At 46.7% G+C, this 17,016-nt stretch overlaps 1 protein-coding gene and 1 pseudogene across 2 annotated transcripts in view; both read left to right on the top strand.

Annotated features, from left to right (window-relative positions):
- Positions 1–17,016, top strand: part of RAD50 (RAD50 double strand break repair protein) — a 120,322-nt gene that overhangs the window by 80,755 nt on the left and 22,551 nt on the right. For both annotated transcript variants that reach the window (XM_083181966.1, XM_083181967.1), the window contains exons 25-26: positions 1,405–1,538; positions 7,600–7,778. In XM_083181966.1, coding sequence (XP_083038092.1) covers positions 1,405–1,538; positions 7,600–7,778 — 313 coding nt within the window. The remainder of the gene's footprint in view (positions 1–1,404; positions 1,539–7,599; positions 7,779–17,016) is intronic.
- On the top strand, positions 6,669–6,786 carry LOC146076214 (5S ribosomal RNA; annotated as a pseudogene).

Below are 17,016 nucleotides of genomic sequence, written 5' to 3'. Positions count from 1 at the left end.
ACTGGTGACCCAGGGTCAGGGGGCGGGTTATGAGGGAGAAGGGAGGCAGGGAGCATGCTGGGTACATTTTTGTAACCCTTTGGTGCACGCTCTGCTACCTCACCTCTCATACCCAGCGTGAACTCCTGTGCCCCCTATGGACTCAAAGAAAGGGATTTATCAAGGTAAGACCATAAATCCTATTTTTGTGTGTCATTGTCGACACCTGAGCACGTAGACCCCTCTCTACACTAGCGCTGCGCTCTGCACATTTTACTGTTGCCAATCAAAGTCCACGCAGATGGTAAAACATGGAAAAGGTTAAAGAATGGGGGAAAACTCATGTGTGGGCCATTTCCATATTGACCTGCTTGCTGCTTGTCTTTTTTTTCAGCCTTGTGCATGTCGACCACATGGTGTTGACCTATTGACTGTCAACTTATCTGTATCCTGGGAAGATAGTAGCGGGAACAGCATGTCGATATCGATATAAGGCTGCATGTGCGCGTGCAGTATCTGTGCGTTATACAGTATAATGGACACTATTGCTGATGGGTTGACAGCATGTGGCCACTTACCTTCAGGGGAAGAAGATAAATCAGCCTGGCAGGAAGCAGTGCGGTGACTGGGTGGAGGAGGCGGGGTTAGTGCTGGGGCTGCAGATGATGCAGGTGTGGATGAGGCAGATAACCTGCTCACTGCTTTTTATATACTGCACCTGGGGCGGTTGCCTTGTGCGCGCCCCTTTCACACCCTGCATAGGCCATGTCCAGACTCCCCTCCAAACAGTTGCTGTTGATTGCTGGTGTCCTCTTCATCCCTGAGCTTAGAGTCATATCTGCCCTTAGAGCCCTGGTAATGCATGGGAGCAAGACTAGTTTTATAACGGAAGTTTGACATCTGCAGGCAGAATAATGATATTTAACATGCTATAGGCCAGATGCACTAAGCTTCAAAAAGTGATAACATGGAGAGTGATAAACAACCAGCCAATCAGCTCCTACTTGCCATGTCACAGGCTGTTTGAAAAATATCAGACAGGAGCTGATTGGTTGGTTGTTTATAACTGTCCATTTTATCACTTTTGAAGCATAGTGCATCTGGCTCCCAATGAGGAATGTGTACACACAGTGCGATTTTGGCTTACGATTTTGGCTTACGATTTTGACTAGACAGTCAAAATGGTATAGTGAGTTGGCCAAAATTGCACAATGTTAACTCTGCATGTGAGACTGATGCATGGCCCCATAAGGTCGGTATTGCAAGAAGAGTTAGACTTGCAGCCAAGAAAATTTTGACTCTGTCTATGTGTACAGTGTATTTAGCCATATGTCAAAAAGCACAGTCAAAATCGGCTATGAGCCAGAATCGCACCATGTGTACACACCTTAAGTCTAGTTGTAAAATGTTGTTACTGTTCCACAGGTTTTGGCCTCCCTCATTATTCGTCTAGCACTGGCAGAGACTTTCTGTTTGAACTGTGGAATACTTGCCCTGGATGAGCCTACCACCAATTTGGATCGGGAAAATATAGAATCGCTTGCCCACGCGTTGGTTGAGTGAGTAAAGGAAAAGCTTTTTGTTGCAATTTTTCCATAGACTCTTCGGGATAAATTTATTTACTAAGATGGGAGTTCTGTTGAAGATGGGATGTTACTAGGGTGGCCAATCCTGGGATTTGGATCCACGGATTTGGCCCTTAAAATGCCGGGATTTCGATCCTGGAATTGGAGTTTCCAATCCCGGATTTCGAGATTAGACTGTGCATGCGCATTCTAATGCCGGGCAGCGTCTGAGCGAGTGCTTAGACGCTGCCCAGATTCTCCCATCCTGGCAGTGTGGCTGTAAGCTACGCAGGGTGCACAGCCCTGACCTGGGCGCGCTGCCCGCCCTCCAATCCTGACTGCATCGCATTGCCCGGCTTCCCAATATCACCTTCCCAGCACCCGTCTTCACTGTGCGCCTGCCCAGCTCCTGGCTTCAAAATGCCCACCCGGCTCCCACCCTCCCAGCACATGTAAGTTCATATGCGGGGCGGGTTTTTTTTATTAGGGAAGTCAATGCTGGGATCACGGGAATTCCAGGATTGGGCATTTTTTTATCCCGATTTCCAGGATTGAAAAAAATGCCCAGAGATTGGCATCCCTAGATGTTACCCATAACATCCAATCAGAATCTATCTATTATCTTCTAGAACAGGGCTGGGCAATTACAGCCCTCCAGATGTTGAGGAACTACACATCCCAGGATGCTTTGCATTAGTTTGGCTATGTGGCCATGCTGAAACTGATGCAAGGCATGCTGGGATGTGTAGTTCCTTAACATCTGGAGGGCCACAATTGCCCAGCCCTGTTCTAGAAGGTGCTAAATAAAAAACAAGTAGAATCTGATTGGTTGCTATGGGCAACATCCCATCTTCAATAGAACTCCCAACTTTGTAAAGTCCCTTCTTGAGACAGGTGTTTTTGATTATTAAATGTTAGGAAAAACTGTAAGGCACATACTCTACACCGCTAAAGGGGGGATGTGGAGTAGCTCTGGATTTCACTGAGAGAAAGAAATGTAAACTTAAGCAATAAAAATTATATTTAATAAATTATATGCAAATAAATGCAATAAATATGTGACCGAGGGGTCACACATCCCCCCACCCACAGCAGCTAGGCAGCACTCCTAGATACACCCCCCCCCCCCCCCCCCCCCCCCATCCTTTTTTTTTTCTTTCTTTTTGGTTTCACATACTCTACACCAGGGGTGGGGAACGTTTTTTATGCCAAGGGCCGTTTGTATGGGGAAAAAAATCCTTTGGGGGCCATATGTAAAAATGTCTCTTAAAAATTGTCCTGCTGCAGCCGTCCCACGTTCCGGCGGCTGCCGCTGAATAGGACTGACAGTCTCCGGCTGCTCTTGATCAAGAGGAATCTTGCAAGAACTACCAACCTCTTGCGAGAATTCCCCTGTACTTGACTCCCGACAAAGCCGCCGGATGGGTAGGCGGGTGGGCCACCCAGACCGGCTACGGAGGACGCATACTGAAAAGAAAAAATGAATTAGAAAGTGTATCTGGAAACACAAATAAGATGAATATTTTGCACAAAGTCACTAGACTAGTATGTAGAGAGATTTATACTATACAGTATATACTATAGATATTAGTATACTAGGCTATAGTGTGTGTAGATCTAAATGTACAAATGGGTACATATTCTCCTAGTGTTTCTTGCACCCTCTGATGTAATGCTTATACTCTCCACCTTAGGTCATGATTCCAGGCACACTACATTACTACTTTTGAGCAAAGGAGTTAATATAACAATACGTGGTGCAAGGCATTCTGTTGTTGGCCATATTGGAATCTTTTACCTTTTGTACTAAGATTAGCGACATAGTTGCACACATTAGTACTTAAAATCCCATCACCAGTAGTTAGTGTTCCCTTTCATAACATTATACTCCTTTTCCACTAGACAAGCCGGGTCGCACCCGGGATTTTGTACCTGGGCGTGACCTGGCTTGCAAACCCTTTCCCACTAGTTCCCCGACCTAGCATAATGCCGGGCAGGTGATGTCATCGGGAGGTGGGACCGGTGCAGCGCTGGGAGATAAGGGCATCTCCCAGCGATGGCTTTTACATTGCATTAAACGGGACCTGGGTCACATTGACCTGGGTTACATATTTCTACTGCCCCTGGACCTGGGAGCATCCCAGGTAAAAACCCAGGTAATTTTCCTTGGAATGCATATTCACTAGCAAAAAAAACCTGGTTTATTGTTTCTAGTGGAAAAGGGGTATTAGTGATGTGATGAAGTCCTATTTTGGAAACAAATCTCTAGTGGGATGCTTGCCTTGGCTATGTCACACAATTTGAGCTGAGGTATATGTGGACTCATCTGATATCTGAGAGGGGTGTGGGTTGGTATTAGTGGACGATAGGGCATGAAATATCACCTGTCTGCTCAAAAAACAGTTAAAAACCCCATGTCGACCTTGCTCATGTCGACCCAATGCTTTTTGACCTAGTTGCTGTAGACCTAACGACCATATCCCTCTGAGAGATCCCTATGCAGGCATTATTAACCCCTTCAGTGGTGGGCTTATCTATTGCAGGAGTACCTAATTAGGACAGGTTTTTCCTGTCCCAGAAAAACCATCCACTGATGGGATAGATGACTCCCAGTGCTCCTCTCCTGTGAACCCCCCCCAGCACCTCCGCTCCAGCGGTCTTCAGCGGAGCTCCCCTGCTGCTGCGGCCGCTGCCGATCATAGCAGCACACTGACCGGCGGCAGGCTCAGGGATGTTCGGGGCGGCTCGGGAGGACTTGGGCGCCTAAACACCCGAGCGATCCTGAGTCCCCCTAGCCGTGCTGAACATCCCCGATCCTTCAGCCGTCTCTCCTGAAGTAATTGCGGCGGCAGGGAAGCTCCGGCGTAAGATCGTCGGAGCGAAGGTGAGGGGGGGGGGGTTACAACAATGGAGGTGGGGAGGGAGTGGCCTGGTGGGGGTCGCTGGTGAGGTGATGCGCCAGTGGTGCACACCTGCAGGCACCACTGGCGCACACCTGTAGATTTGTGGCATGGACGGAAATTTTCCGGGACTGCCACTGAAGGGGTTAAAGAGGCATTCTGGGAAAGATGTTTTGTTATTTAGAGGGAGTATTTAAAGCTTGAAAGGAAAGTCAAAGGTGACTTGAAGGGAACCCGACAAGGTTTTTTGGGGCACGCTTGTAATTAATAATATATGTTTGGTATGGTGTCTATTAGTTAAAACATAACTTTTAATTTTTGAAACACTTAAAAAACAGATTTAGCATAAGAGGGGTTACACATTTACTGAGGAAATTCAGATTGTTAGGTTAATTCTTCCTCCTCCAAGCAATAAATCAAAGTAATGCTGACTAGGTCAGGTACTTAATTATAAACTTAGCGAAAATTAGTCACACATATAGCTATTTCTTATATTGGCAGTTATAACAGAAAATGATGTCTGCTTATCATCTAGGTTTGAAATAGCAAATCTGATGGCGCAGGACACACCACCCTTCAGTAATCAATTGAAATTGTTTTATGTGATATCAGACGAGGAAAAGGAATTAGAGTCACAACTTGACAGGAGTAAATCAGGATAGAAGTAAAGAGGTGTGGATGAAGCGTCACTCTCACAGCTGTTGGCTTCTGCTGTTGTGGCGGATTACGGCACCGGCTATTCCCTGTTAGTTCCCCAGACAGGTACTTGGCCGGCCCTTCACTGCTTAGCTTCTGGGTTCGGGTGGTACCAGGCGTCAGTGAACAAGCTTTACAGCGAAACACGTGTCCTCTGACGCGCAGGACACACCCCCCTCAGGACACCCTCGACCGTGTTCTCCACGGACACCCCGCTCCGGCGTCCGGCTACCTCCCGCCTTCTTCGCTGCATCTGGGCAGCAAGGTAAAGCAGGCTGTGCCTGCAAGCAATCTACTCGGCAGCATCCACACTCCAGAGCCGCCCTACCTAACGCAGCTCTGTTTACAGTACAGACGCGCGCGTGTAGCAGCGTAGCTGTAACGGGACCACCTGTATGCATTGGCTCAGTATTAGATTGTTGTTGTGCTTGGAAAACGTAAGGTGATCTCCTATTGTAGATTGTGCGGCATATTGAACGGCAGCGCATACACACCAGAGCTTTTTTACCTTACACTGCTCAAAGCACAGGATGCACATGCAAATAACTTTATCTCTACAGGATTACCTAATATATAGTATTACCTTATGTGCTTAGAGGACCTATAGGTGATATTACATTCAATCTGTGCTGTATTTAACACACACCAGGATCTGCTGATTTGGCTAAGGGCCAGGATCTGTCAGACCAACCTGCCTTTTAAAAACAGACAGGTTATACCTACTGCACAGTATACCTTGTATGTACTCTGACCTGTAGACTTGGCCCATGACCGGGACATGTCATTCACAATCTACTAATTTTGTACTGTAAAAACAGTCAGGATATATTTAATACACGGTGTACTCTAAAATCACTTCCGTGGCTATCATACCGTGTTGTCAGGATGATTTTTGCCAACGGTGACCATAGCCTGTCTGTGTGTTGTTTATTTACTGAAAAACGCTATTAATTGTATCTAACCGCAAGAACTGCTATCTTGTAACACTACAGCGACAAAAATCTGCCAATTTGGCTAAATGACAGTATTTGTCACTGTTTCCCCTGTTCACTAAACAGTACTAAACAAACCCCTGGGTGAACTGGGTGATCAGACAAACCCATATTCTGACACCTAGAACACTAGCCAGCTTTCTGGACTGAGGGTACATTCACCACTCTACTCTCATCTAACATCCCTCCATTTTGTCATTCAGACATCCACTGAGTTGTCACTCACTTTCATTCTCCTTCCAGGGCAAACTGCCCTCGTGTTTCCCACTCCAGGGAGGATCGCCTCACCCCTTCTCTCTCATCCCCAATCCTATACATTGTAAGATTGGGGACAGCAGAAGTTGGGCTCAGGCACAAGATTCCCCCTCTTTCTGACTACCCTATATCTCACCTTTTAGTGACTCTCTCATTGGCCCTCCTGCAAATTATTCACCCTGCAAGGCCCCGATGGTAACAGGGAGGATCCTATTACTGCAGGACCAACAGCAGAAGCACGCTTGAGCTCACTTTCCACCAGCAGAGCTCTCGCATTTTAACCATACGGCCATACCTCACTGAATCGCCTGGTACCACCCGAACCCAGAAGCTAAGCAGTGAAGGGCCGGCCAAGTACCTGTCTGGGGAACTAACAGGGAATAGCCGGTGCCGTAATCCGCCACAACAGCAGAAGCCAACAGCTGTGAGAGTGACGCTTCATCCACACCTCTTTACTTCTATCCTGATTTACTCCTGTCAAGTTGTGACTCTAATTCCTTTTCCTCGTCTGATATCACATAAAACAATTTCAATTGATTACTGAAGGGTGGTGTGTCCTGCGCCATCAGATTTGCTATTTCAAACCTAGATGATAAGCAGACATCATTTTCTGTTATAACTGCCAATATAAGAAATAGCTATATGTGTGACTAATTTTCGCTAAGTTTATAATTAAGTACCTGACCTAGTCAGCATTACTTTGATTTATTGCTTGGAGGAGGAAGAATTAACCTAACAATCTGAATTTCCTCAGTAAATGTGTAACCCCTCTTATGCTAAATCTGTTTTTTAAGTGTTTCAAAAATTAAAAGTTATGTTTTAACTAATAGACACCATACCAAACATATATTATTAATTACAAGCGTGCCCCAAAAAACCTTGTCGGGTTCCCTTCAAGTCACCTTTGACTTTCCTTTTCAGTTCAACATTTGAACTCCATTTGGGAGCACCACCAACCGTTAGCCCTTGCCGTTTAATCTTACTACCGAGCAACGGCACACATGTTGGTTTACATTTCAAATTAATAGAAAAACCTTACCTGTGCCAATCCAACTCAACCCCAAACGAAGTATTTAAAGCTTACCTCAGTTATTGGCCATACTTTATAGCTGCTTGGTGCCAATTATTATGTACTTTAGCATTGACTTTTAAGGAATATAGTATTAAAAGTGTTGACCCAGTGACCATTTTATTTTTCCTTTCCAACTGTAGGATCATTAAGAGTCGATCCAGGCAACGAAATTTCCAACTTCTTGTAATTACACACGATGAGGACTTTGTAGAGCTGCTGGGACGCTCTGAATACGTTGAACATTTCTACAGAATTAAAAAGAACATGGACCAGTGTTCGGAGATTATTAAATGCAGTGTCACCTCACTGGGATATTCAGGTTCTTAGGATTCCGAAGTTGGCAAATACTGTGTCTAAAATTGTGCGGTTGTTGTTATACAGTACTTATATCCATTTTAGGATAGTTGTTCTTTGGTCTTTTTTTCAGTATATCTTTGAGACACAACAACATTTGTGTATTTCAGTGCAGTTGGTCTGTAATATAGATTCTACTTAGAACATTCAAAGCACTATTGTACCATTGGTTCACTCACCACTTCTCCATAAACAAAGCATCCATCTAGGGTACCATGATTCACGAGGTGCCTCAGTTTCTTCATTATATCACTGTAATAACTATCATATAGGTTATTAAAGAGGCAATGATCCATGTTCAGTCAAACATGCTCCTAATTTGTACACTATTTCTTATATATGTCTGCACCTCATTTAACTTACAGCAAGTGTGCAAACGGACAGTACCTGTAGAGCATTTATGTGGGTTATAATCCTTTATCTCCTTATACCATGAAGGGCTCAGATACACGTGTGTGCTTACCACAAGTTCCATGTGAAATGTGACATTCATTCAAATGCAGTGTAGTGATGCTCATAGCCATGAATACATTATTTACTTTTGTATTCGAATCTAAACTGATTTGCATTGGGCAAGACTACAGGTTTTCTGTGGAGGTAATTTCGGAAGTGTCCTTGGCAACGGGATACGGTGGGTTGGTCAACCTAAAGATGGTCGACCTTGTCCCATGGTGACCTAGTGGTGTTGACCATCTTTGGGTTGACCAACCCACCGTAGGTCATTAGGTTGTCATAGCCTAGGTCGGAAGTTAAAAGGTCGACATGGGGTTTTTCACTGTTTTTTGAGCCGACAGCAGGAGGCATTTCATGCCCTACCATCCACTAGGGTGTGGCGGTAGAGCATGGCGAGCAGATACGGTGCACTTAGTCCTGTGCCCATGTCGACATTCGGGTTAAAAACCCCTTGTGTCGACCTAATGACCTTGTCCCATGTCGACCTAATGACTGTCGACCATACAATCCATACCCTTGGTAACCAACTCTGGCCCACAGTGAGTATGTCAGGGACAAATCTGTTTTCCAGGGTTACACAAGTAAAACCTAAAATAAATAATAAGCTAGCCACTAACATTACTCTTATACCCTACAACTCCTGGCAGGCAAATGCCTGAAATATCTGCATGTACTGTATTTACTGGCTGACATTAAATAGTTTTGATATGTGATTTCGAACTTTCATTTGCATTAAGAACGGGCTTGCTTTTTTTTATTGACTTAATAAGAATTTTGAGAAAATGTATATGAATATGATTACTTGTACTTCCATCACTCAGCCACACATTCATCACAACACATATATGCTAATAACCATTGTTCCATAATGGATTTATAGAATAATTCCTTCATTTAATATGAATAAGTTAAATATTACATGGTTCATGCCAGCTTCAGAGACAAGCATTCAGTTTGATTTATCCCATGCTTATATGTTACACAATGGGAGTATTCTGTTCTTTTAAAGTTTTTGTTTTGTTTAATTAATACATTTCAGGCCTGGATCAGTAACATTTGCCTACAAATAACTTCCCAACAATTACTTGACTGTCACTGTTTTATACCGGCAGGGTGTAAATACCTACAGTCAATATCTTGACACATGCATAATACCAACTGTTGAAATACTGGGGGAATTGGGTGAGAACAGTCGCACAGGAAAAATCAGGAAGGAATTTTTTATGGAGAGGACCCTCATTAATGGTGTAATGCTGAATATTATGCAAAACAAGAGGGTGTGTGATCACTGGACATAGATTGACATAAGGAACATAAGAAAGAGAGTATGTCACTGTGTGATGCACCTGGAGATCAGGTTAATTAAAATGTAACTTTTATTGTTATTACTAAAAAATAGCGAAGTATGGACACACAATAAACAAGTTGACAAACATGAATCACAAGTGTGGTTTAAAAAGGATAATATACCCCAACTTAGTGTGAGCCCAATGTTTCTCCCCACTGATGGATATTTAAGAAATCAGGGTCAGAATCCACTTAATTAATTCATGTGCCTGGTGGCTGTATTAGGGAGACTGACTGTTGGTTTCCAATATGCTGCAGGTGCACTACACTTTGCACTTCTTTGATTAAATAATCATTCAGTTACCCCGCAAGAATTCAGAGTGGGGTGCCATACATGTGTACACATTATTGGAGATACTGAGTATTTGTGTACAAATACTCCCCCAGCCTAACTGTCGGCGGCAGGCTGCAGCTCTTGTGAGTATACCCTGCCTCGCTGACTAGCAGCAGAGGTCAGGGCACAAACAAGGCGGCTAATAGAGGATTCTTTTGAATCTGGTGCCATTGGAGAAGGAGCTGTCGGGCGGCGGATCACCGCGTGGTGCTCCCAGCAAGCCCCGGCTCTCCCCAGCATTACAAGGTGCAGGCGGCAGTCATTTTATTGATACTTGGTGCCGCTGGATGCCCTGCTGGAGGCTCTGTGTTACGCTTGCACGCTCATGCAAGGCTGCAGGTTACAACACCCCTACTCTCCTGGTGACCATCTTGCTACAGCTTTACCCAGTCTTTGCATTACAGTGGGGGTTAAGATCTTGGTGTAGACAGTTGGGCTGTGTTAAACATTAGGGCTATAGTGCTCCCTGTGTATGTATATATATATATATATATATATATATATATATATATATATATATATATATATATATATATATATATATATATATATATATATATATATATATACACACACACACACACACACACACACACACACACACACACACACACACACACACACACACACACACACCATAGCGCTGTTTAGACCCTGTTGCAGATTCTCCATTTCACTGTCTCTCTCAGCCAGTGTTTCTATCTGGATCTTCTATACCTACTCTCCCTTGGGTGTGTGGTAGTGTGTAGATTACTCTGTGTGACTTATAATTGTCAAATATGGCAGGGGGAAGCTCCAAGAGAATTGCTTGTAAATCATGCACCTCTAAATTTACACCTGCCGCTGCAGTGGTTGTATACTGTGATAAATGCACTGTAAATCCCCTTGTGTCACAAGGGATTCAGTATGAAATCCCGGCGTTCAAAATCCCGACCGCCGAAATCCCGACAAGGGGGGGACGTGGATCGCCCCCCCTTGCGGGCTCGCTGCGCTCGCCAGGGATTCAGTATGAAATCACGGCGGTCGGGATCCCGGCGTTCAAAATCCCGACGCCGGAATCCCGAAAAGGGGGGGGACGTGGATCGCCCCCCCTTGCGAGCTCGCTGCGCTCGCCACGCAGCGGGCCCGGTGACTCGCAACGCTCGGCACGCTAATTTATTCTCCCTCCAGGGGTGTCGTGGACACCCACGGAGGGAGAAAGTGTCGGGATTTCGGCGGTCGGGATTCTGAACGCCAGGATCCCGACCGCCGGGATTTTAACTGCATCCCGTCACAAGCCCCAGTGGACCCCCTGTTCTGGGCCACACAGCTTACAGATGTCATTATCTTCTGAGCTTTCACAGTCTCAGAAACATAGAGAGACATCTAGAAGCCAGCAGAGTGATTTAGCCTCTGTGTTTCAGAGCCTCACACCAGAGCCTTAGCTCCGGGGCAATCTGACACTCGCCCTTCCTCCTCACGGCTACCCCCCCCCCCCCCCTTTGCAGAGGAAGATGGCCTCTCCACTACTAGTGGACTCCCCTGATTCTGACAACATGCCAGAATTAGAGGAGGGTGAATTTGCACCTCCAGAGGATGTGCAGGATGCAGGGCCGGACTGGGACCAGAAATCGGCCCTGGCATTTTGAGCACACAGGCCCACCCAAAGTAGGCGGGACCCTTGCGCGGCGATGCCGCGCTGCAAAAAGGGGGCGTGGTCTCATGGGAAAGAGGCGTGGCATCAGAAAATGGAGGCATTACACATTATGGAACACACCGTAATGCCCATTACAGAATATGACACAAACTGGACCCCACAGGCTGCTCCCCTTGTATAATAACAGGACACAACAGGCTGTTCCCCCTGTATAATGACAGAACACCACAGGTTACTTCACCTGTATAATAACAGGAAACCACAGGTTGCACCCCTGCACACTAACAGAACACCACAGGCTGCTCCACCTGCACAATAACTGAATGCCACAGGCTGTTCCCCCTGCTCAGTAACAGAACACCAAAGGCTGCTCCCCCTGCAAAATAACTGGACACCATAGTCTGCTCCTCCTGCATAATAACAGGACTGAGGAGTTAGGACACCTCAGGCTTCTCTCAGAGAAGTTCTCTAGGAGAAGCCTGTGGTGTCCTGACTACTCAGTCCTGTTCTCCCCTGTACATATGCTACCTGCATATGCTTTACACAGGCACACTGGCATAATAACAGTCTTCATACTGAAACTGTAGAAGACAAAAAAAAAAGGCTCAGGCTGAAGAAGAACATGCTCATCTCTTATTACCAATTATAATTCACCTGTAGACTGGCAAAGCTGTCACTGTCTTCGCTGCCGCCACTGGACACACACAACAAGGTGCTGCTGCCGCCGCTGGACACTCACAGCAAGCTGCCGCCGCTGGACACCTGCAACAAGCTGGAACTGGAAGCAGGAAGCAAGTAGGGTGCCGTGTGATCGGCACAGGCAGGCTGCGCTGCTTCCTGCCTTCTCCTTGTCCTCTGACCCCTCGACCCGCCCACAGCGCCACCCTCTGTACTATCTGCAGCGGCCTCCTGCACTGTTAGACAGGTGACGGCCATATTCTTAAAGCCGCGGCCAGCACCGCTTAAGGGTGGAGATGTTCGGGGACTCAAATTCGGCCCATCTGGCCATCGGCCCTTCTGGCATTTGCCAGAAGTGCCAGATGGCCAGTCCGGCCCTGGCAGGATGTATTTCCTTTTGACACACAAGACCCTGCCCAACCCTCTCTGGGGATTGAGGACTTAATTGACATGGTCAAAATCGCCTGTAATGTGACGGAGGGTGTAGATCCTGCTAGCCGACCATCCCTTTTTGGCAAAAAGCCAAAACAGTCATCCAACTTTTCCACTGCGGAAGAATTAGATGACCATGTGAACGAGGCCTGGAAACATCCAGACAAATGTTTTCAAACCCCTCGCAGGTTTTTTACAAAATTATCCTTTACTGCCTGAATGCAGAAAGAAAGTAGACACACCCCCTGCGGTGGATTCATCCGTGTCGCGGCTGTCAAAATAGACAGTCCTTCCAGTTCCTGGGGCTACCACCCTCAAGGACATCTATGACCGCAAGTTAGAGTTAACCTTGAAAAATACTTATTCAGCTTCTGGGGTATTGCCGGGTCTGGCGCAAGTCGGATGCTGGGTTAATAAGGCCATAGGGATATGGGCCTCACAAATCTCATCTGATATACGTGAGGGTTCAGACCCTGCTACTATCATGCAGCTGTCGGAACAGATTCAAGAGGCTTCCACTTTTCTGATGTAGGCTTCCTCTGACATTTGAATTAGTGCAGAAACCCTCGCTGCAACATCTATTGCGGCTCAAGGAGCCCTCTGGCTACGCCAGTGGCAGGCGGACGCTGAATCAAAGCGCGCAGTGGAGTCCTCGGCTTTCATTGGAGAGCTCCTGTTCGGCCAAGAGCTGGATAAATGGATATCCCAGACGACAGGAGGTAAGTCTCACTTTCTTCCTTCTGCAGCACCGCCTCCTTCTCGCAGGACCGCCCAGGTATCATCCTTTTGGCCCTTTTGTCCCTCAAACATATTTAGAGGTCGATCCAGGGGGGGTGCTCCTTCACACCGAGGTTCCAGAGGTTGCGGCAGAGGTGCCTCTGCAACCACATTGGAGCCCAAGACCACCAAGCCTACAGCATGACGGTCTTCCGTCCCATCTGGGGGACCCCAGGGTGGGAGCTTGACAGAGGAATTTCAGTCTCATATGGCTCCAGTCCTGTCATGATGCCTGAGTAAGGGATCTTGTCACCCTAGGCTACAAGATTCGTTTCAGCCTGTCTCCCCCAAACAGATTTTTCAAGACAGGACTGTCAGTACCTTCAGAAAAGGGGCAACAGCTATTGGCAGCTATTGCCAAATTACGAGACACAGGAGTAGTGGTTCCAGTTCCGATAGAACAGTGTACCCAGGGCTACTACTTCATGTGCCAAAGCCGGATGGCTCGGTTGGCCCATTCTCAATTTGAAGGATCTGAACCCGTACTTGCACGTGGTCAGATTCAAGATGGAATGTGGACGCGCTGGTCGCTCAGTGGCCCATCCAGTACATATACCTCTTTCCACCATTTCCGTTGATACCTCGAGTTCTTCAACGCATCCGGAGAGAAGGAGTCATTGCTCTGTTGATAGCACCAGACTGGCCACGTCGGTCTTGGTACACCATCCTGACAGCATTGCTGATAGACGAGCCATGGCCCCTGCCTCTTCAGGATGACCTTCTCAGCCAGGGACCCTTCATCTTCCCAGATTTAGGTTGTCTTCATTTGATGGCGTGGCTGCTGAAAGGTCCATCCTGAGGCTTGCTGGTATCCCTAGAGCGGTGATACCCACCATGCTACGTGCTAGTAAACAGGTCACCTCAGCCCACTATCACCGCATATGGCGTTCTTATCTGGTTTGGTGTGGAGTTTCCACATCCTTGTTCAAAAAGGCGAGACTCCTCCTCTTTCTAGAGGAAGGATTGAATTCAGGGTTGAGGCTGAATACCCTGAAGGTACAGGTCTCAGCTCTCTCCATCTTTGGCCTTCCTTCCTGAGGTGCAGACCTTTTTGGTATGTTTACACCCACCCATTCATCCTCCAACAGCTCCCTGGGACCTGGACTTGGTCCTCCAGTACTTACAGAGTTCAGTGTTTGAGCCATCAGAGGAGGTGGATCTCCGTTATCTCACGTGGAAGGTGGTCCTGTTACTGGCTCTGGTGTCCGCCATGCGGGTATCTGAACTGGGGGCTCTTTCTTGTTGTTCCCCCTTCCTTCAGTTCCATTCTGACAGAGCTGAGCTCCGTACTAGTCTGTCTTTTCTACCAAAGGTAGTATCTGCTTTCCACCTGAACCAACCCATCGTGGTTCCAGCTTTCACGGATGACTCGCCGGAGACTAGATCATTGGATGTTGTCAGGGCTCTGCGCATCTATGTATCTTGCACAGCCCACATTATAAAGTCTGACACTCTGTTTGTCACCTATGACCCATTACGTTGCGGGTGGCCAGCGTCTAAGCAAACACTTTCTAGGTGGATTCGGCTGACCATTCGTCAGGCCTATATCGCCTCTTCTAGGCCTACTCCTGCTTGTATCACAGCGCATTCAACCAGATCGGTGGGTACCTCTTCGGCGGCTCCCTGCAAAGCACTAAGCCTGGCAGGAGCATAAAATACTGTAACCTGTGATCCTTGTAGGAGAGGTACAGGGGCTACTTGCCCAAGTGGCCCGGCAGTGAAGAGACCCAGAATGGCTGAGAGCGCTCAGTGTCCCTCTTCTTGTGCAGAAGGTCAGGCAGGAAGAGATCAGGGGAGGAGACCCACGTGGGTATGTCCTTCCTCCTGTCCCCAGGGAAGGGGTTGTGTGGGGAGAGCATACTCCCCCCTACTAGCAAATGGCTGCCAGGGAATGATGACTCATGCGGTGCAGGTAAAATGGCACGGATCCGGTGGGCGCCGGCTGCCCACACCATGTAGTCTCCCTGGTGGTCCAACGGGACAGAAGGCGGACCTGTCCGGCCACCTGCTAGAGCAGCTCAATGATCCCCCTCGCGGGCTGTTACAGCCACCATCTGCACGCATACTCCCAGAGGTGAGAGCGATTTTGCCTTGTTCCAGGTGTCCCAGTGCCCAGTTGCGGCTGATGGTCCCCTATAGCCCGGGGCCAGCCACGGTCCCGCACCTGTGAGTGGTGTGCGGCTGTCGGGTCAGGGTGATGGGGCGGCAGCTCAGGTGCCTAACAGACCCCCAGCGCTGCTTCCTGTCACTGACAGAAGTCAGTGTAAAAAGGAAGAAAAAATAAAATATACTGATAGGTTAATTGGCTCCCTACTGTTAGTTTTAAGGTTTTGTTTCCTAAGGTGTATTTTGATTCCTTTTTCTACATAAAAGCTTTAGTATTTACTATACAAAATTGGCAAAATACAGTTTTTAGGATTTGATTGTGTTACCAGATTCATCATTTTCAGTACCTATTACAGGAGACGTTGCTATTTTACAGTTATGAATCTTACAAAACTTTATTTGTGTATCAATGAGGTTGTTGCATACTCCTTGTTCACATCTTGAAAGCTATTGTAGTTTAATATGTTTACATAACGTGGAGAAGCGGGCAAACATTATAGGCAGGTGTATTAAGCAGATAAGGAGAGCCGTTATCCCTAGCGTGAACGGCTCTCCTTATCGGCTCCCTCGTCGCTCCGCACATGCGCACTCGCAGTCGTCCCCGGCCGGCTTTCTGGGCATGTGTGAGATCTCGCTAAAACCGCGAGATCTCCAGCGCAGCCCAAGCCAGACGCAGGGCTAGCATTGTCCCCACAGTGGGGGATAGGACAACGCTAGCCCTGAGCCCTGGGGGGGGATTGCAGGGGACAGCCCTGCCGAGCATAACTCGGCGGGCTGTCACTAGCGCACGTTAGGTGCGCTAGTGATACATTAGGGAAATCGTAATTCCTCCCCCCCCCCCCCCCCCCCCCCCCGTTAACCAGCATTAAGTGCATTTTTGCACTTAAACGCTGGTTCATACATCTGCCCCTTTGCGTCCAAACAAGACTTCCATGATCTTTCAATGCCGTGTTACTTGTATTATGCATTTAAAAACTCCATAAAAATATGTTATATATATAAAAAAAAAAACATTGGTACTACAACTTATTTGCCAGTCCTTGGTACTAAGTAAGATCAAATAGAATTTTCAAAAATTAAGTGTAATGGACTAGCATTTTTCGAGCTCAGTTCCGATAGAACCCTTGGGTGAATTCCATTTGATCCTGGTAATTTATTTATTGAATTTTGCAGTTACTTATGGATATCTTCTACAGTAAATTCTGTATTTAGTAATGGGGCATTACCACCTTTATTTCTATTTAATATTTCCATGTTTGCTCCTCCTGTAGTAAACAATGACGGAAAGGTTCAATTATTTTGCTTTTGCCTTCTCACTAATCCTTTCACCTTTATCATTTATAATGGGTCCTATATTATCTTTCTTTTACCTACCATTAATATACTTAAAACCTAATACTCGAGTTGTAATTATGGCGGGGGATTTTGATACAGTTCTCC

The sequence above is a fragment of the Crinia signifera genome, chromosome 4 (assembly GCF_055691185.1).
Source record: "Crinia signifera chromosome 4, ASM5569118v1, whole genome shotgun sequence".
NCBI lineage: Eukaryota > Metazoa > Chordata > Amphibia > Anura > Myobatrachidae > Crinia > Crinia signifera.
Note: the sequence above shows the minus strand (reverse complement) of the source record. Positions and strands in the feature narration are given on the sequence as shown.